Source organism: Podarcis erhardii, assembly GCF_964252035.2.
Source record: "Podarcis erhardii genome assembly, chromosome: 4".
NCBI lineage: Eukaryota > Metazoa > Chordata > Lepidosauria > Squamata > Lacertidae > Podarcis > Podarcis erhardii.
In genome coordinates this window covers 3,666,027-3,687,661 of record NC_138508.1, presented here as the reverse complement: position 1 = coordinate 3,687,661, position 21,635 = coordinate 3,666,027, and the positions used below count along the sequence as shown (strand labels likewise).

General features: G+C 42.8%; 2 protein-coding genes and 1 long non-coding RNA gene across 4 annotated transcripts in view; 2 read left to right on the top strand and 1 right to left on the bottom strand.

Annotated features, from left to right (window-relative positions):
- The window catches only part of LOC309340985 (uncharacterized protein), a 129,957-nt gene extending 118,333 nt beyond the window's left edge, over positions 1-11,624 (top strand). The window contains exons 1-5 of one of the 2 annotated variants that reach the window (XM_081860346.1): positions 1,780-2,219; positions 8,576-8,657; positions 8,890-8,972; positions 9,088-9,214; positions 9,793-11,622. In XM_081860346.1, the coding sequence (XP_081716472.1) occupies positions 1,818-2,219; positions 8,576-8,657; positions 8,890-8,972; positions 9,088-9,214; positions 9,793-11,321 (2,223 nt within the window). In that variant the 5' untranslated portion in view covers positions 1,780-1,817 and the 3' untranslated portion in view covers positions 11,322-11,622. Of the gene's footprint in view, positions 1-1,779; positions 2,220-8,575; positions 8,658-8,889; positions 8,973-9,087; positions 9,215-9,792 lie in introns of those variants that run through there. The other variant, XM_081860347.1, reaches the window with a different exon arrangement.
- Positions 1-21,635, top strand: part of LOC309340605 (zinc finger and SCAN domain-containing protein 12-like) — a gene marked incomplete at its 3' end in the record, with an annotated part of 77,158 nt that overhangs the window by 24,865 nt on the left and 30,658 nt on the right. The gene's annotated exons all lie outside the window — the stretch shown is intronic.
- Positions 2,250-21,635, bottom strand: part of LOC309341394 — a 184,469-nt gene continuing 165,083 nt past the window's right edge. The window contains exons 2-3 of the long non-coding RNA XR_014156296.1: positions 3,610-4,214; positions 2,250-2,460 (exon numbers count right to left, since the gene is read on the bottom strand). This is a non-coding gene — a long non-coding RNA (uncharacterized lncRNA). The remainder of the gene's footprint in view (positions 2,461-3,609; positions 4,215-21,635) is intronic.

The following is a 21,635-nucleotide window of genomic DNA, read 5'->3' as shown; positions in this document are numbered from 1 at the left end:
CCACTAGAGCCAAGCATCCATTTTTCAGAAAATACAAATGACTCCCTTGTCAGTCAGTTCTGACTTCATGCATTGACTGGAAGGCAGGAGCAACCAGGCTGATTCATCTCCCAGAAATCCCTTCACTTCCCTCCACATTTTGCATTGCAATCTTCCTTCTAGGAGAGCTAGAGGCTGCTTCTTCCTCCTCCTCCTCCTCCTCCTCCTCCTCCTCCTCGTTCTTCTCCTTTTTAAAAAGGCCCTTTCCCCCTGACCTAGGGGGTGAGGCCCAGACTCACCCTGCCCTACTGTGTTAAATATGTATTCTGTAGTTGACCTCCTTTGTAAGGTTTTATTTTGATATCTTTAAGAGAATATTTGTTTTCTGCTATGTTGCTTTGACTATGGACTATATAATTGAGTTTCTTCCAATGGTTTTATTTCTATTCTATTGATTTTGTGGGATGTGAATCTGCAGTCAAGTACAACATTCCTGCAGTGGACACATTAGCGGAAGTTTTCTACCACTCAGGAGAAGACTTCCTGTTTCCTCCTGAGCTGGGACAGACTTCCACTCCATGTGACTTGAAGAGGGTGCAGTCTGTTGTAGTAGCATGGAGGAGCACACGGCCTCCATATTCTGATCAGTGTGTCTTCTCCATTTTGTATGTTGCTATGTGTTTGGAGAAGTGACTCCTTAGTCGCAGTCATTTGGGACTAACTTCTTTATGGAATAGTTCTAGTTGTTATGAAACCTTCAGGGATATGTCTGTGAAGGTGAATGAATCTGTGAGTAAACTACTTTTATATTAATGTGAATCAGATTATTGTGCTTATTAATTTAAGAGGGTTTGGAAGGGATTTTACCAGGAAGGAATTTTTAATAGTAAGACTCAGATGAGTCAGCAACAAGCTGATTGCTGCTTAATCTAAAAAAGGGGGATGTATGTGTTGGAATTCTGCCTCGGTCAGAGGTGTGTGCCTATCTGTCTAGGCACCAGCTGAATTCCTTTGACCTCCCTCCGGCGACTCCCGGCAGGAAAAACACACGAGGTCCGTTCCGGCGATTTTCCTCAGGCTGTGAGAAACACACACCAACTGCTTCTCCTCCTTCTCCTCCTCCCTGCATATCCCCAGGGAGGGGAATCAGACACAGACAGAAATGTATCTACATTCTTTTATTCCTGTCTTTAGCAGTCATACAGTAAAAGATGTCTGCTCTCTTCAACCAACAGAGAGAAACTCCAAACTCCACCCATGTACATCCTGTACAGGTCATATGACACACACTGAGCTCACATCCTGTGCTCAATAAGGAGAATGGACTGCCCCTTTGTTTCCATGGCAGCAGTCACAAACATCCTGTTTGGCTTTGCAGCCACAAGCAGCTGACTGAGCTGCTAGAGCCTTTGCTTGCTGCAGCATTGCTGCTTTATGGTAACAGTATGGAACTCTGCTAGAATATGGAACTTGCTAGTGCATGTTAGGAAGCATATCATTCAATAATATATCTTCTTCTAACTCCCCAATTATCCCCACAGATCTAATATGCTGTAAACCGCTTTGAGATTTCTCTTTAAAATATAAAGTGTTATAGAAATTTAAATAAATAAAATAGCTCATGGTTTGGGCTGTGGTGCAGTCCAGCCCTGGTTCCCTCCAAGATTCATCCATGCTTGCTCAGGGATCCTTTTTCTTCTCCTGATATTAGACAGCTTTCGTAACTGAAGAATGTATTTGCTTTGTAGGATTTCTAACGCCTCTCCTTAAGAAAGACAGAACTTGGCAGAAGACCAAAGGGTTCCTTCCGATCTCTCAGAGACTTCCTGAGAGCACAGATGGATCATCGAGATTCAGCTGGCCCTGGAGCAGGAAGGGGCCATGCCATCCAAACTGGGAGCAGTGGGGGATTCTGGGAAAACTCTGTGCAGAAGATCCATGGTGAGGTGGACACCCTCCGCTCAGAGGTGCAGAGCCAGCAGTTGAGGCAGTTCTGCTGCCAGGAGGCCAAAGGACCCCGAGAGGTTTGCAGCCGACTCTACCACCTTTGCCACCAGTGGCTGAAGCCAGAAAGGCACACGAAGGCTGAGATGCTGGACCTGGTGATCTTGGAGCAGTTCCTGGCTGTCCTTCCCCCGGAGATGGAGAGCTGGGTGAGGGACTGTGGAGCGGAGACCAGTTCCCAGGCGGTGGCCCTGGCCGAAGGTTTCCTCCTGAGTCAGGCAGAGGAGAGAAAGCAGGTGAGAGAGACTTTCCTCTGGATACTCCCAAGGGGCTCCAAACAGGACAGAAAACATCCCATCATGCTCTACTGATGGCTCATTTTTTTTTCTGGGAAGGCATCCATGGAATGAGTTCTGACATCCTTAAAGCTCTTGGCCCTGACATTCATTTTTTATTCTTTATTTTATATATATATTTTTTTATTAGTTTTCCAATATAAAACTATACAAAACAAAACATCCAATTTATCACCAACATCTTTTTTTTAAAGATATTTTATTAAAGTTTTTCAAAATATAACAGGAAAAGTGAAAAATAAAAAGAAACATACAAAATAAAAACAGTTAAAAACACATTTATTTTCATAACATATCTTCCATACGCTTATTTCCCCAGACCTCCTCATACCTCCCTTTTGTGTATTCCAGTTCAATTTGTTAGTTCAGCAAATCCATTAAACCTTTACCCATTTGTGAAACCTTATTATTTTCATATCTCTTAAAGCATTACAGCAGGAAACCACTTATTTTCTATCCAACATCCTTCTAACATTCATTAATTTTACAATATTTCTGTAGATAGTCTTTAAATTTCTTCCAGTCTCCTTTCACCGACTCTTCTCCCTAGTCTTGAATTCGGCCAGTCATTTCCGCCAATTCCATGTAGTCAATCACCTTTGTCTGCCATTCTTCCAGCGTGGATAAATCTTGTGTCTTCCAATATTTTGCAATGAGTATTCTTGCTGCTGTTGTAGCGTACATAAAAAAGTTCTATCTTTCTTTGGCACCAATTGGCCGACTATGCCCAGGAGAAAGGCCTCTGGTTTCTTCAGAAAGGTATATTTAAATACCTTTTTCAATTCGTTATATATCATTTCCCAGAAAGCCTTAATCCTAGGGCACGTCCACCAAAGGTGAAAGAATGTACCCTCAGTTTCTTTACATTTCCAGCACTTATTATCGGGCAAATGGTAGATTTTTGCAAGCTTGACTGGTGTTATGTACCACCTGTATATCATTTTCATAATATTCTCTCTTAAGGCATTACATGCCGTAAATTTCATACCTGTGGTCCACAACTGTTCCCAGTCAGCAAACATAATGTTATGTCCAACATCCTGTGCCCATTTAATCATAACTGATTTCACCGTTTCATCCTGAGTATTCCATTTCAACAGCAAGTTATACATTTTTGACAAATTCTTAGTTTTGGGTTCTAACAGTTCTGTTTCTAATTTTGACTTTTCCACCTGGAAGCCAATTTTCTTATCCAAATTATATGCCTCCATTATCTGATAGTAATGAAGCCAATCTCTCACTTTGTTTTTTAATTTTTCAAAACTCTGCAGTTTCAATTTGTCTCCTTCTTGTTCCAAAAGTTTCACCTCGGATCGTATAAATCTTTCGCCTTTTTTTTTTTACTTCCATCAACATGTCTGATAATTCTCCGTCTTGATCACTTCTTGCACATTTCTTAATTTAATATTGCACTACAATAATATCTTAATTTACCTTATTTTTTAAACAATATTTCTACCATACATTCTCACAGAGCTTCCTGAAAGGTTACAAATGTGATCTGGCCATCACATATAGTTTTCATATAATCTGTAAATTTAATCCAGTCTTCAGTGAATCTCTGGTCTCGTCGGTTCCGGATCCTTCCTGTTAATTTATCAAGTTCTGCGTATTCCATTAATTTCATTCTCCATTTTTCAATCATAGGTAATTCTTCTTGTTTCCATTTTTGGGCCATTAGTATTCTTGCTGCCGTTACTGCGGATAAAAATAACTTCCATTCTTTCTTATTAATTTCATTTCCTATTATTCCTAATAGAAATGCTTCTGGTTTCTTAACAAATGTATATTTCAACATCTTTGGTAACTCATTATATATCCTTTCCCAAAAGCATTTCACTTTTTTACACTCCCACCACATATGGTAAAATGTTCCTTCTTTTTCTTTACACTTCCAACATTTATTACTTACTTTATAATTTTTTGCTGATTTTACTGGTGTTACATACCATCTATATATCATTTTCATCACATTTTCCTTTTTTTATAATTTTTTTATTAAAGTTTCAAAAGTTTTTTATAACAACAAAGACAAAACAGAACAATACAATAAAAATGACAAACAAAAAGTATAAAAAACAACTATAATTTCAACCCTTATTTTCTTATAACTTACTTCCCCGACTTCCTCTTACCTCCCCTTTCTGTATTCCAATTTCTAAATTACTCTTCAGCAAATCCTTCCCTTATTTTTCACTTAATTTTAACCTTTCTTTTTCTTTTTAACTTATCCATTACCGCTTATAACCACATATTTTCTAATCCAGCGTCATTCTAACATTCATTAATTTTGCAGTATTTCTTTAAATAGTCCTTAAATTTTTTACAATCTTCTTCCGCTGTTTCTCTTCCCTGGTTTCGGATTCTGCTCGTCATCTCTGCCAATCCCATGTAGTCCATCACCTTCATCTGCCATTCTTCCAAGGTGGGTAGGTCTTGTGTCTTCCACTACTTTGTGATGAGTATTCTTGCTGCTGTTGTAGCATACATAAAGAATGTTCTATCCTTCTTTGGCACCACTTCGCCGACAATACCCAAAAGAAAGGCCTCTGGCTTCTTCAGGAAGGTATATTTAAATACCTTTTTCAATTCATTATAAATCATTTCCCAGAATGCCTTAATCTTTGGGCACGTCCACCAGAGGTGAAAGAATGTACCTTCATTTTCTTTACATTTCCAACATTTATTATCAGGCAGGTTATAATTTTTTGCAAGCTAGACTGGAGTCATGTACCACCTATAAATCATTTTCATAATATTTTCTCTTAGGGCATTACATGCCGTAAATTTCATCCCGGTGGTCCACAACTTTTCCCAGTCAGCAAACATAATGTTATGACCAATATCCTGTGCCCACTTAATCATTGCTGATTTAACCGTTTCATCTTGTGTATTCCATTTCAACAGCAAATTATACATTTTTGACAGATTTTTAGTACTGGATTCTAACAATTCAGTCTCCAATTTTGATTTTTCCACCTGGAAGCCAATTTTCCTGTCCATCTTAAAAACCTCCATTATTTGATAGTAATGAAGCCAATCTCTCACTTTTCCTTTTAGTTTCTCAAAACTCTGCAATTTCAATCTGTCCCCTTCTTGTTCCAAAATTTCCCAATATCTCGGCCATTTAGGCTCCATATTAAGCTTTTTAACAGCTTTTGCCTCCATTGGCGACAACCACCTTGGAGTTTTATTTGCCAACAAATCTTTGTATCTAGTCCAGACATTATATAATGCTTTTCTGACAATATGATTTTTAAAGCCTTTATGAGCTTTAACCTTGTCATACCACAAATATGCATGCCACCCAAAAGTGTTGTTAAAACCTTCTAAATCCAAAATGTCTGTGTTCTCAAGAAGTAGCCAGTCCTTCAACCAGCAGAAAGCTGCTGATTCATAATACAGTTTAAAGTCTGGCAGGGCAAATCCCCCCCTTTCTTTTGCATCAGTTAAAATCTTAAATTTAATTCTGGGTTTCCTGCCCTGCCAGACAAATTTCGAAATGTCTTTCTGCCACTTCTTGAAACAGTCCATCTTGTCCACTATTTGCAATGTTTGAAACAGAAACAACATTCTAGGCAATACATTCATCTTTATAACCGCTATTCGACCAAACAGGGAAAGCTTCAGATTTGACCAAATTTCTAAGTCTTTTTTCACTTCTGTCCAAGATTTCTCATAATTGTCTTTAAATAAGTTCACATTTTTGCTGTCATATTTATCCCCAAATACTTCACTTTCTTAACCACAGTTAATCCTGTCACATTCTGAAACCTCTCTTTTTCAAAGGATGTTAAGTTTTTCTCCAATACCTTAGTCTTTAATTTATTTAATTTAAATCCTGCCACTTGACCAAACTCTTGAATTAATTCTAAAACCCTCTTCGTACTAGATTCAGGCTCTTGTAGTGTAAGTACCAAGTCATCTGCAAATGCTCTCAATTTGTACTGTTTGGCTCCAACCTGCACTCCTTTAACCAACTGGTCCCTTCTGATCATGTTCTGCAAAACCTCCAGGACTGATATAAAAAGTAATGGAGAGATTGGGCATCCCTGACGTGTCCCTTTTTCTATCTTAAATTCTTCCGTAACCACATTATTTACAATCAACTTTGCTTTTTGTTCAGAGTATATTGCACCTATACCATTTTCAAACCCTTGGCCTACCCCCATCCCCCGGAGGTTCTTCATCATGAAACTCCAAGAAATATTGTCAAAGGCTTTCTCAGCAACCACAAATATCAGAACTTCTTTAGTATTTATATTCACTTCCAACTTTTCCAAAATATCAATTATGTTCCTTACATTGTCTGACAAATGTCTTCTCGGGAGAAAGCCCGCTTGATCTCTATGAATCTCCTCCATCAATACTATTTTCAATCTCTTTGCTAAAATGTCAGCAAAAATTTTGTAATCCACATTTAAAAGCGAAATGGGGCGGTAGTTTTTAAGTTGAGTCTTCTCAGTCTCTGTCTTTGGTATGAGTGTAATATAAGCCTCTTTCCACGTATCTGGTGCCCTTTTCCCCTCCAAAATTTCATTACAAACTTCCTTCAAAGGTTGTAATAACCAATCCTTCAAAACCTTTTAGTATCTGGAAGTCAGTCCATCCGGTCCTGGAGATTTGCCCAATGCCATGTTTTGAATGGCACCTTCTATTTCTTGTTCTGTTATTTCCTGGTTTAAGACTCTTTTGCTTTCCTGTGATATCTTTTTCAATCCATTGCTGGACTTCCGGTTAGCGCCATCGCTTAATGGCGGATTTCCCTCAGAGCTCCCGAGGGAGATCTGCTCCGCGGGTTCGGGTCCTGCAGCCACGGCGAAGCGGGGACCCTAAAAAATCACAGGCGCGAAGCCTGTGAACCGGAGACTCGGTGGGCACCTTTGCGCCCCCCCAAAACTGTGAAGGAGCCTTTTTAAAGGCTACGGAACAGCAGCAGGTGAGTGGCGCAGTGCTGAGAGTCGTTTTACCCAGCCTGCGGAGTGAAGCCGCGTCGCCATTAGCGGAGAGTGCTGATTTCTTCCCGAGAATTGGAGCTAAAAGAAACTACTATTCGTGAGTAGGATAAAGGCTTAAAGATTAATTGGAAGTTAAATTTAAAGAATCTTGGCACCGAGATGGAAAAGGATTAAAAAGGAAGTCTGCCTTTCCGCTCTGCAGTAAGATCAAAGCAAAGGACTGTTAAGATGTAACTTTTGAAGACTTTGTTGTTGGATAAGCAATCCACCATTAAAGAGATCGGGACCTCTCCTCCACAGGCAGGAGTGGGGGGGAAGAAAGTGTACATTAAATGCCTGCATTTACAGAAAGAAATTAAAGTTTATACCGCTGGTTTCTCTGTCTTGTGATTCCTGATGTCCGATTTATGTCCGTTTATTCTTTGGCGTAAGGTCTGGCCTGTTTGTCCAATGACAGTTCTCTTTCTCAAGCTCTGGGAGGAAGACCTTTCATTGCCTACACACAGCCACCCAATCTTAAACAACTCCTAACCCACAATAATACTACAACCAGGCCTAACACGGACACTGGCACCAGAGCCTGCAATAAACCCAGATGCCAACTTTGCTGCCACATACACCCGGACAACACCATTACTGGCCCCAACAACATCACACATACCATCTCGGGACTATTTAATTGCTCATCGTCTAACATTGTGTATGCCATCAAATGCCAACAGTGTCCTTCAGCTCTCTATATTGGACAAACAGGCCAGACCTTACGCCAAAGAATAAACGGACATAAATCGGACATCAGGAATCACAAGACAGAGAAACCAGTAGGAGAACACTTCAATCTCCCAGGACATTCTATACAAGATCTCAAAGTAGCTGTTTTACTACAAAGGAATTTCAGAAATAGACTGGAAAGAGAAGCTGCTGAATTGCAACTTATCACCAAACTTAAAACCATGGAGAGACCTGGTCTGAACAAAGACCTTGGATTCTTATCTCATTATACATGACAAAGCCATTTTTCACCTTTTCACCCCTTGCTTTTTCCTGTAAGACCTATTGCAGTCGTTAAGAGTCGTCAACAGGCTCATCACAGCTATCTGCCAATCACCCATTCCCACCACCCTTCTGAGTAATACCCCTCCCCACCTTCTCACTATATAGAAGGGTCTGGAAACTTCTGTTTCAGTGTATCTGAAGAAGTGTGCATGCACACGAAAGCTCATACCAAGAACTGACTTAGTTGGTCTTTAAGGTGCTACTGGAAGGAATTTTTTTGTTTTTATTCATTTTTAAATCGTTCTCCCCATTCTCTCTTTTGAATCCTTGTTTCTTTTTCAGGGAAAGGATCTCTTTGCAGAATTGGACCAGATTTCTTCTGAGGCAGAGAGGCCTCCGCTGAACACCAGAGAGAGGCCACTGGGTAAGGAGGAAGGTGGTGTTTCTCTGTTTGGTCTCATTCTGTTGGTTTTCCAACTCATCAGAGGAGGGAAGATATATTTTTTCACACATAACATCTCTAATGCACCCAAATATCCAAATGCACTCAGCAGGCGAGACTTTCTCAAAGGCCCCTGTGTAGTTTGAGATGCACTGATTTACCTGCGAGACAAGAAGGCACTCTGGGCCTCCCCCTTACCTTTTTTCTCTTGCAGGTGACACAGTGATACTGGCTAGACCTCTTCAACCATCTCTGAATGGGGACAGAATGGAAGCAGCGGCTGTGGAACCAGATCAGGTCAGGGGAAGCTGCATTGTGGGGACAGAGGCCAAGGGGTGGAACAATGTCCTAGCTCAAGGAGTGGTGAACAACAGTGTTGTCTCGGAGTAGGACATTTCCCTTCTTATTTCAGGGTCCAGTGTGCTTTGAAGATGTTGCTGTTTTTTTCACGGATGAGGAGTGGGCGTTGCTGGATCCTGACCAGAGAGCTCTGCATAAGGACGTCATGGAGGAGAATTCTGGGATCATGGCCTCTCTTGGTAAGGCTCCTAATGGAATCATAATATCAGTTTTTAAATTCAAAACTCCATATGTGACGAACCTCATATATTTTCTCAGACCTCAGCAGCGCCCCCTACAACACTGGATATTACAGTATTCGCCCCACCCCCCAAAAAACCCCTTGAATAGTAAATTACTGTTTTTTCTGTGAATGTTCTTCCGTTGCAGCTTATTAAACAAGCAGCAGCCTGGTCTGAACTCCCCAGGCCCTTTTAACTGTAAACTTCAGAGTTGTTAGGGAAGTTGAAGTAGCTTCTGTCAGGTTTTCAGTTTTTGTTTTTCCTCCCGTCAGTCTTTGGTTGTCCAAAGAGAAGACTGACTTTGGAAACGGAGGGATGCCATGATGGAGCCAAACAAAATCGATTCAAGAGAAGAGCCAGGCTTATCGAATCACAGGTTCCCCTATGGATGTTGGTTGATCCCCGTTAATTAATGCACCCAACCCTTCAGAAAACCATCCATCTAACCCACTTGTGTTATTCCTCTATTACCAGAGTTAACAAGTATTCTTCCTTAATTTCTCCCTGAGGTGCTTATGCATTTCTCTTCATTATAGATAGAGATGGACTGGAAATTAACAACATGGGTGACCACGACAAAATCCCCACAATGGAGAAGCTGAATAAATATCTTGAATGTGGGGAAAGTTCCTTTTCCACTTCCCATCAAAGAAATCCCATTGGGAAGAAACCCTATCAGTGCATGGAATGTGGAAAGAGATTCAGTCAAAAGGTCAATCTCACTTCCCATCAAAGAATTCATACAGGGGGGAAACCCTATCAGTGTGTGGAATGTGGAAAGAGCTTCACTCACAGCGACAATCTCACTTCCCATCAAAGAATTCATACAGGGGAGAAACCCTATCAGTGCGTGGAATGTGGAAAGAGCTTCAGGAATAGCTCAAAACTCACTTCCCATCAAAGAATTCATACAGGGGAGAAGCCCTTTCAGTGTGGGGAATGTGGAAAGAGCTTCACTCACAGCCACAATCTCACTTCCCATCAAAGAATTCATACAGGGGAGAAACCCTATCAGTGCGTGGAATGTGGAAAGAGCTTCACTGAAAACTCCTCTCTCACTTCCCATCAAAGAATTCATACAGGGGAGAAACCCTATCAGTGCGTGGAATGTGGAAAGAGCTTCACTGAAAACTCCTCTCTCACTTCCCATCAAAGAATTCATACAGGGGAGAAACCCTATGAGTGTGTGGAATGTGGAAAGAGCTTCAGGAATAGCTCAAAACTCACTTCCCATCACAGAATTCATACAGGGGAGAAACCCTATCAGTGTGTGGAATGTGGAAAGAGCTTCACTGAAAACTCCTCTCTCACTTCCCATCAAAGAATTCATACAGGGGAGAAACCCTATGAGTGTGTGGAATGTGGAAAGAGCTTCAGGAATAGCTCAAAACTCACTTCCCATCACAGAATTCATACAGGGGAGAAACCCTATCAGTGTGTGGAATGCGGAAAGAGCTTCACTGATAGCTCCACTCTCACTTACCATCAGAGAATTCATACAGGGGAGAAACCCTATCAGTGTGTGGAATGTGGAAAGAGCTTCAGTAGGAGCTCCTCTCTCAGTTTCCATCAAATAATTCATACAGGGGAGAAACCCTATCATTGTGTGGATTGTGGAAAGAGCTTCAGTCACAGCAGCAGTCTCACTCGCCATCAGAGAATTCATACTGGGGAGAAACCCTATCAGTGCGTGGAATGTGAAAAGACCTTCAGTCAGAGCGTCAGCCTCACTTTCCATCAAAGAATTCATACAGGGGAGAAACCCTATCAGTGTGTGGAATGTGGAAAGAGCTTTAGTCAGAGCTCCAATCTCACTTCCCATCAGAGAATTCATACAGGGGAGAAACCCTATCAGTGTGTGGAATGTGGAAAGAGCTTCAGTCGGAGCTCCACTCTCACTTCCCATCAGAGAATTCATACAGGGGAGAAACCCTATCAGTGTGTGGAATGTGGAAAGAGCTTCAATCAGAGCTCCTCTCTCACTTCCCATCAGAGAATTCATACAAAGTTCCCAAAACCCGTCATTATACAGCTTTCAGCGCCAGGGAAAAACTCATCTCTTTAACCAGTCCTTTGGCTGATTGACATCTAATGCCCTTTTAAATGTGGTGGGGAGGTGGGGGTTACAGGTTTTGGGCTGTGTGTTTTGTGTTTTCATTGTGTGATTTTATGTTTTAACTGTCCTGTGACCTGTGAGTGTAGGGAATGGGAGCCAGCTCTTAGAGTCTGAGGGGTCTTTGCCCCCCAAAAAGATATTTGAGGGGGCCACCCCCCCCAGTTCATAGGAACAGCCATTCAAATGGCATGCTTGCACCACATCCTCTGACTGTTTAACTGAGGCGGGGCTTACTAAACCCCTCCTATATTTTATTCAAGTTGGCACCCCTGCTATAGGGCGCTATAGAAATGAAATAAATATAATAACACCATCTTGATCGCCTTCATCTGCACATGTTCCAGCTTGACAATATCCTTCTTATTATCATCATTTAAAAAAAATTATATGCCTATCATCTGAGGATTTCATGGTGCTTCACAACATAAACAGACAGGTTGAAAGCAGGGCTTTCTCAAAAACAAGTTAAGCCCGATAAATCTCTCTTTTTCATTTCTTTTTTTTGGGTGCAGTTACAAACTTTGTTGATCAGGGGACTGCTGTGAAAATACTGCATCTCAATTTCAGTAAGGCTTTTGACAAAGTCCCCTGCGACATTTATGTGAGGAAGCTGGTAAAATGTGGGCTGAATGAGGTAACTGTTAGGTGGATTTGACTGACCAAACCCAAAGAGGACTCCTCCATGGTTCCTCATCATCCTGGGGCAAAGTGACAAGAGGGGTGCTGCAGGGTTCTGTCCTGGGCCCATTGTTGTTCAACGTCTTTATAAATGTCTTGGATGAAGGAACTGAGGGGATGCTCATCCCATTTGCAGACGACACCAAACGGGGAGCGGAGGCCATTGTGGCAGAAGGCAGAATCAGATCAAGGGCAGGAATAGTACCACTTTCTTCTGCCTTGGTCTGGCCCGACATAGAATACTGTGTTCAATTCTGGGTACCACAATTTAAGAATCTCAACTTTTGTTTGCCAGGGGCGGTGGGGGGTTACAGGTTTTGTGTTTTGTGTTTTCATATTGTGATTTTATGTTGAAACCATTCTGAGAACTGTGGGTGTAGGTGTCTGGTCATGTGGGATTGCTATGAGGAATTATGAAAAATGAAGCAAGCTACTGTGTCAATGGTGAAAGCATCACTTTGACTGGGTTTGGGTCATTGACTTGATTTCTGATCGATCCCACAAGCCTCTGCATCTCTGCCCCATTTTCTCTATGTCTGTCAGTCACGTGTAAAGCATTCTAACACAGACCAGTTGCTTAGCAGGCCTCCTGGGTACATAAAAATAGGGAGGTAGCTTTGATGTAGCTTCTGTTAATCTTTAGGTAGATCTTAGGGCCAGGAACAGAGTTCACATGGATGTCTTTCCTTTTACTGCTGGGTTTATTACCACCGGGGTTTGTTAATTCCTCCTTGGTTCCTGTTTATTTAGCCTGTATGCATGCTCAAATAGCAAATAGTTCTTTGTAGTTATGAGGCTTCCTCTGATCTGACTTTGTCCCCACGTGAGGATTTTTTGAAATGCTCAGAGGAAATCTGATTGGTTCTTACAAACGCTGTGTTAAAGTTCTTTTTTTAATAAAAACGACCTGGGCCAGGAAGTGGAAGGCACACTTTCTCCCAGGGTCTTGCTGGTCAAGCCTCGTGTCTGTTGTATTAATCAGGGTCCAGTCCGTCCTTTGTCTTCAGAATGCAACAGCAGGGAACAGGAGCCAACTTTTAGAGGATGATGGGTCTTTGCCCCTTCATAAAATATTTGAGGGGGGCACCCCCCCAGTTGATAGGCATTGCCATCCAAATGGCATGCATGCCCCACATCATGTATTGATTATGCGAGGAGGGGCTTACTAAACCCCTTCTATATTTTATTCAAGTTGGTACCCCAGGTATAGGGCGCTATAGAAATTAAATAAATGCATAAATAAAGCAAGACCATCTTGATCGCCTTCATTTGCATATGTTTCGGCTTGTCAATATCCTTATTATTATCATCATTTAAAAAAATTATGTGCCCTTTATCTGATTTCTCGGTGTTTCAGAACATAAACATACACAAGTTGAAAACATGGCTTTCTCAAAAACTCGTCAAGCCAGAGAAATCTCTCTTTTTCTTTTTTCTTTTTGGATGGAGTTAGAAAGTTTGTTGATCAGCGGACTGCTGTGGAAATAGTCGCCCGTGATATTTATGTGAGGAAGCTGGTAAAATGTTGGCTGAATGAGGTAACTGTTAGGTGGATTTGACTGACCAAACCCAAAGAGGACTCCTTCATGGTTCCTCCTCATCCTGGGGAAAAGTGACAAGAGGGGTGCTGCAGGGTTCAGTCCTGGGCCCGTTGTTGTTCAACGTCTTTATAAATGACTTGGATGAAGGAACTGAGGAGATGCTTATCACATTTGCAGTGTGGCAGAAGGCAGAATCAGTTCAAGGGCAGGAATAGTACCAATTTATTCTGCCTTGGTCAGGCCCCACCTAGAATACTGTGTTCAATTCTGGGCACTACAATTTAAGTATCTTAAATTTTGTTTGCCCGGGGAAATCAAGAAGGTGGGGGAACACAATCCATCTTCCTTTTATAACACGTGGCAAATGTTTATTAAATATATAAATTGTTAAGACTGTTGCAGGAATCCACCCAACACTCACGGGAAAATGTATTGTGGTCTTTTAGAACAGGAATCCCCAAACTCTGCGCTCCAGATGTTTTGGGACTACAGCTCCCATCATCCCTAGCTAACGGGACCAGTGGTCTGGGATGCTGGGAATTGTAGTCCCAAAGCATCTGGAGGGCCGAGTTTGGGGATGCCTGTTTTAGAATAATGAAATGAAACTTTAACAAATGACATGCTGAAAGTCTGAAATTCCATCAGGACAAGTTACTTTTTGTTTACTGTTGTAACTATTGCTTTCTGAATATTTATCTTCTGTACCATGAAGATAAAGAAAAATAATGTTTTTTAAAAAGGAGATGGGGAAATCATGTGTACTATTCCATCAATTTGCTTGCATGTGTTGAGTTTTATTTGGAGACTGTAACTCCCAGTAATTTCATTATCTGTATGTGTTTCTGTGTGTTCAGCACACATGATTGCAGGTGAGACTGAATAAAACACTTCATCGGAAAAATTAGAAGCATCTAATGTTCCCTGGACTTTTAATAATAATAAATAATAATAATTTCATTATTTATACCCCGCCCTCCACAGCCAAGGCCGGGCTCAGAGCGGCTTACAAGCAATAATAAAAACAAGATGAATGATTACAACTTAAAAACAAAATTAAAATACAACATGGAAATATTGAAACATTAAAATATTAAAAAGTAGCCTCATCGCAGGAGGAGAAGAAAAGGAAAAAAGAAAGAGAGGGAGGGAATCAAATTGGCTCCAAGCCAAAGGCCAGGCAGAACAACTCTGTCTTATAGGCCCTGCGGAAAGAAATCAGATCCTGCAGGGCCCTGGTCTCATGAGGCAGAGCGTTCCACTAGGTGGGGCCAGAGTTGAAAAGGCCCTGGCTCTGGTTGAAGCCAATCTAACTTCCTTAGGGCCCAGGACCACTAGGGTGTTGCTATTTATGGACCTTGAGGCTCTCCGTGGGGCATACCGGGAGAGGCGGTCCCGTAGGTACGAGGGTCCTAGGCCGTGAAGGGCTTTAAAGGTCAAAACCAGCACCTTAAATCTGACCCTGTACTCCACCGGGAGCCAGTGCAGCTGGAAAAGCACTGGGCAAATATGCTCCCATGGCAGAGACCCTGTGAGGAGCCTCGCTGCGGCATTCTGCACCCGCTGGAGTTTCTGGGACAGCTTCAAGGGCAGCTCCGCATAGAGCGAATTACAGTAGTCAAGCCTGGAGATGGATCACTTTTAGGGCAATGCATGGTGCTTTTGTTTGACGCATAAAAATCTGGCTGCTCCCAAAGACTTGTCTGTCTGTCTCTGCACCACAACACTGCTATTGGTTGGTGCTGGTGCTTGAGGATGATGAAAGGTACTTAACAAAAAAAGTTGGGTTTACAAAAAATTCCCTAAAGCCACGTTTCTAGGGCTAGGCGGGCCATTGTCCCGGTCCCACTCATCCTATGGTGGACTACAAAGCTCTTAACAGCTTCTGATCAGATTGCCTTCCCCCATGTATCCCCAACTCAGCTGCTTTGAGAAAACTGGCACAGTTACTGGTTCTACGTAGAACACCTGTACTTGGGAGAAAGCAAAGTTTTAGTGTGGCGACACAGGTAGACTTTGGAACTCCCTGCCTGCACTTCTTTTTTATCCCTCTTTTTTTTTGGTGCCTGCAAAAATAAATACATGTTTGTTTAGGCAAGCCCATCCAGATATTTAAAATGTGGACATGTATTTTAATCTGATTCTCAGCAAACGGTTCATTTGTAATTATTTCTAAATATTTTAAATAGCTGTATGTAACTTCTTTTACTGATGGTGTAGCAGGAACCCCCCCACCCCAATCATTCTGTTTGTATAAACTTCACACTCACACACTACATACGCCACATTTCTGTTATAAATTCATAGAAAATCAACCATACATTGGATTTGCACTGTTCCATTTTTATTTTTACTCCATATGACAAGAACTAACAAAGGGGGGTGACTTAGTCCTGGTCAGCCATAATCCCTTCACTGTCTCAGCACATAACACAGGAGCCCTGCCCATGCCAACCCTGATGATCCCAGACAGAAGACAATCAAGATCACAAAGAACTTGCATATGGGAGTGGATTCAGCATGGACTGGAACAAAGGACAATGATCAGATCTTCCCTCTGGGGGCAGGAAACTGCCAACTCCCCTTTGTCTCCTGGAAGTGACTCATGGGGAGGGGGAGAGAAGGGAACCAGCCAGGTGACAAGACACTCAGGTTACCACCAACTCCTCCCTCAGACCCTCCTTTCTGTAATGTATGCATGATGTTTCTGGGGGTGGGCTTGATCTAGAGGAGGGGAATTTCAAAAGTTTTTATAAGACCTTGCACACTATTCTTCTGGGTCTTTCCTCTCTCCTGCACGTGAGGGGAATACCCTGTTGCAACAGTTCAATAAAGACCAAGCCTACAGGCTGCTGTTTTGCTCCAAGTTATCCTGGTTGGTGTCTTTGTTTTGTCCAAGGGAGCCCTCGGATTTTTCCTGTAACAATGGAAAAAATTCTGTATGTGTGTGTGGGGTGTGTGTGAAACCAGGTACCACCTGGCCTCTGGAGCTGGAGCTGCAGAATTGGTCCTTTTCTCTGCAAGCTGCTCCTCCGCTTTCAGGCCAAGGGAGGGAGATGCTCAGAGTCCAACCAGGAGCCTCACCCCCAAAAGGATATCTGGGCATTGGAGTAGCCAGGGGGGGCAGATCCCCCCCTAAATCCATAAATAATAATAATAATCTGAGGTTCTGCCAAGCGAGAGAGGCTGAGCTGGGTGGAACTCGGCACTGCAAGGGTTAAGGGGAACCGAGCTGCCTTCCTAGAGAGGCCAGGAAGCAAGGGGGGGCAGGTCCTCCAGAGCCCAGCCCCCCCCCTCCCCAGTCCTTCCCTGCTTGGGTGTCTCTCCTGCAAGGGCTGCCTCGCTCTCCCCTCCTGGGATCTGGTGAGTCTCCTCTCTCTCTCTCTGGGATCTGGTGGGGGTCCCAGGGCTGCAGCAGGGGAGGGGGCCTGGGGGGCCTGATCTGCTCCTGCAAGGGGGGGGACCCCAAGTCAGGGAGGAGGAGAGGGTCCTGCCAGGGAGGGGCCAGGGCTGCCATGCTCTCCTTCCTGCAGATCAGAGGATCCCAAACTCATTTGGCCCTCCGCCCCCCCCTTTCAGAAAAACAATGACTCCCCCGAAATCTCCCATCTTCAAACAAAGGAGTCCCTGGGACTTTGACTCTGTGTGACATCGCTCAGCCTCATTGCACAACAGAGGTAACATCTGCAAATGGTTTTCCAAAGCTGGACGAGGAGGTGGACTAGCCCCCCCCCCAAAAAAAAAAGGTGGGAGAGAAAGGCCAGGAATAAAGAGAGGGATCCCAGCCCAGAGTCTGGCTGCTGCATTGGGGACCAGTTTCCCAGTGTCTCCCAGGGCAGCCCCCCACGGAGGCCACGGCAGCAATCCCCTCGCACCCAGAGCAGGGCACCCCAGTGAGGCAAGGAAGAAGGGCTACCCCTATGCTATCCATATAATCAGTTATCAGAAATCAATATATTCATATATGCTCACACATAATCAAGGCTTACAGTATTTTATAATCCATTTTGAATCAAAGGGAAGCCGTGCCTTAGCTAAACTGCAAACTGCTTGAAACAGCAAAGTTAAGAGCCGACCTTTCCCCTACAAACATCCGTGTACCCTGGACAAGGGGGAAGACGTGAATCAGAGATACTGGTACAAAATCCCCTCAGATACAGGCTAAATTAATCCACAGAACAGGAAGAGCAAAACCGACCGCAAAATCTCCAAACTCCCTGTCCTGTCATAACTAGGGGAGAGGTGAAACAGAGCATCACTGCAAGCATCGGAAAGCAGAACTAGAACTCTGTGCTTGACCAGGAGTTGGTAGCATGGCAAGAAGCTTGCTAATTGGCTAATTTTCGCTGACAATATCGTGAATCCCTCATGGTTGTCTCACGATCTATGATTTGCTGTGATCTGCTCAGGTATAAAGACCTCTGGATTTCTGTCAATCGGGGTCCCAGTTGCATTTGGAAGAGATTCCAAACTGGGTCCTTATTGCCAGGCAATAAACTTCACCTTCTTATTCTCCATTGCTGAGTCTGCCTGATCCTTATTTAACACCAAGCGAGTACCCGCTTACGTTCACATGCTTCACCAGGACCAGCTCCTGTCCCAAAGGGATGGTTGCTGGAAAACCAGCCGGAAATGGGCGCTGCTCCTCACTGAGCCTCCAGGGACCTTGGCATCAATGTCTCTCTGGGTGTTAAGCTATCTAACAGAATACTAATACTAAATTACCCTCCTAAATTTCAAGGGAGGTGTCTTTGGCCTCATCCACTTGGCCCTCAGGGGTTGGCGAGATACATTCCTGGCCCTTGGAGCGAAGAAAAAGGGACCCCACCCCAGGAGTCTGTCTTGAGAGCAGCAGAGAGTCCAAGTGCAAGAAAAGGAGACAGAAGCAGGGGAGTGGGCGTGGGGGGCGAGCAACTCCTGAGGACCCCCAGGTGAGGACCCTCACTAGAGCCAAGCATCCATTTTCCACAAGATACAAATGACTCCCTTGTCAGTCAGTTCTGACTTCATGTATTGACTGGAAGGCAGGAGCAACCAGGCTGATTCATCTCCCAGAAATCCCTTCCGTTCCCTCCACATTTTGCATTGCAATCTTCCTTCTAGGAGAGCTAGAGGCTGCTTCTTCCTCCTCCTCCTCCTCTTCCTCCTCTTCCTCCTCCTCCTCTTCCTTATTCTTCTCCTTTTTACAAAGGCCCTTTTCTTTTTTTTAAAAAAAAAAATAATTTTTATTAATTTTCAACAAACAAAAATACAAACAAAAAAATATAACCTGACTTCCCCAAACCTCCCCTTCGCTGCATCCTTATTTTATCAATTTTTTTAGCATTCTTTCATCCAATTCTTAAATATATTTCTTATTAAAGTTTATCAAACTCAAATTTTACAACTGTAATTCCTTGTGTCTAATCCCTTGACATCTTAGCATTCCATAATATTACAAACGTCCTTAAGATAAATTTTAAATTTTTCCCAGTCCTCTTCCACCGACTTTCTCCTCTGGTCTCGAATTCTGCCGGTCATCTCCGCCAACCCCATAAATTCAGTCTACAAAGGCCCTTTTCACCTGACCTAGGGGGTGAGGCCCAGACTCACCCTGCCCTACTGTGTTAAATATCTATTCTGTAGTTGACCTCCTTTGTAATGTTTTATTTTGATATCTTTAAGAGAATATTTGTTTTCTGCTATGTTGCTTTGACTATGGACTATATAATTGACTTTCTTCCAATGGTTTTATTTCTATTTTATTGATTTTGTGGGATGTGAAACTGCAGTCAAGTACAATATTCCTACAGGGGACGACACATTAGGGGATGTTTTCTACCACTCAGGAGAAGACTTCCTGTTTCCTCCTGAGCTGGGACAGACTTCCACTCCATGTGACTTGAAGAGGGTGCAGTCTGTTGTACTAGCATGGAGGAGCACACGGCCTCCATCTTCTGATCAGTGTGTCTTCTCCATTTTGTATGTTGCTGTGTGTTTGGAGAAGTGACTCCTTAGTGGCAGTCATTTGGGACTAACTTCTTTATGGAATAGTTCTAGTTGTTATGTAACCTAAGCCTGCCTTCAGGGATATGTCTGTGAACGTGAATGAATCTGTGAGTAAACTACTTTTATATTAACGTGAGTCAGATTATTGTGCTTATTCATTTAAGAGAGATTGGAAAGGATTTTACCAGGAAGGAATTTTTAATAGTAAAACTCAGATGAGTCAGCAACAAGCTGATCGCTGCGTAATCTAAAAAAGGGGGATGTATGGAACTCTGCTAGAATATGGAACTTGCTAGCGAAAGTTAGGAAGGGTATCATTCAATAATATATCCTCTCCTGCCTCCCTAATTATCCCCACAGATTTAATATGCTGTAAACCGCTTTGAGATTTTTCTTTAAAATATAAAGTGTTATAGAAATTTAAATAAATAAAATAGCTCATGGTTTGGGCTGTGGTGCAGTCCAGCCCTGGTTCCCTCCAAGACTCATCCATGCTTGCTCAAGGAACCTTTCTTCTCCTGATATTAGACAACTTTTGTAACTGAACAATGTATTTGCTTTGTAGGATTTGCTAGCGCCTCTCCTTAAGAAAGACAGAACTTGGCAGAAGACCAAAGGGTTCCTTCTGATCTCTCAGAGGCTTCCTGAGAGCACAGATGGGTGAGCGAGATTCAGCTGGCCCTGGAACAGGAAGATGCCATGCAAGCCAAACTGGGAGCAGTGGGGGGTTCTGGGAAAACTCTGTGCAGAAGATTCTGGGTGAGGAGGACACCCTCCGCTCAGAGGTGCAGAGACAGCAGTTGAGGCAGTTCTGCTGCCAGGAGGCCAAAGGACCCCGAGAGGTTTGCAGCCGACTCTACCACCTTGACCATCAGTGGCTGAAGCCAGAAAGGCACACGAAAGCTGAGATGCTGGACCTGGTGATCTTGGAGCAGTTCCTGGCTGTCCTTCCCCTGGAGATGGAGAGCTGGGTGAGGGACTGTGGAGCGGAGACCAGTTCCCAGGCGGTGGCCCTGGCCGAAGGTTTCCTCCTGAGTCAGGCAGAGGAGAGAAAGCAGGTGAGAGAGACTTTCCTCTGGATACTCCCAAGGGGCTCCAAACAGGACAGAAAACATCCCATAATGGTCTGCTAATGGCGCATCCTTTTTCTGGGAAGGCATCCATGGAATGAGATCTCACACCCTTCAAGTCTTTGTCATTCTCTTTGTAATATTTCTCACCATTCATTCTCTGTTTTGAATCCTTGTTGGTCTTTCAGGAAAATGATCATTTTGCAGAAATGGACCTGGATTCCTGTGAGACAGAGAGGCCTCTGTTGGACATCAGAAAGAGGCATCAGGGTAAGGAGGGAGGAGTTTTTTCTCTCTCCATTTGGTCATATTCCTTTGGCTTTGAACAGGATGCATTTGAATCAAATCATTTGTTTTTACCGAAAATCTCATTCTTGCAGGTAGAATCTTAATATTTACAGCCAGATGAAGGTTTCATTTTTAGAATAATAAATTTTCGGAGTGGTTTTTACAGTTTTATCAAAGATTACTGATTTGGTTAGAAATACATAGATAATTATGGAATTATTGTCAGGATCCCTAAGATAGCTGTTTGTATTTGGACAACTTTTCTGCTGTACTTTATTGGAAGGAGACAAATAAATAAATAATCATTTCCTTAATAACAATTTAAATATTTTATTTAACTAAAACAATAACATTACAGCATATGTATCCATGTTTTTTAACTGGCGTACAGTAGTTAGAGATTTTATTGTTTGGACAGTGCCAGTTGAGCCCTGGGAAGAAGGGCCTAGAACCCGTGAACTCTTATTAGTTGACTGGCAAGCACTTCAAGGTCCCAAGACTTGTGGAGTATTCTGGTCACAAGGTTGCACTTTCATTTTTACTGCTTCACACTTAGCTACTTCAGCAGATCTATTCTACTCCAAACAATCTATTCATTGAACTTCTTGGAATTTAGCATTTAAGAGTAAAGGGTTGATTCTGTGTATATAAATTTGCAAAGGGAGAATGGGATTAAGGTTTTCTCCTCAACTCTGTATGTT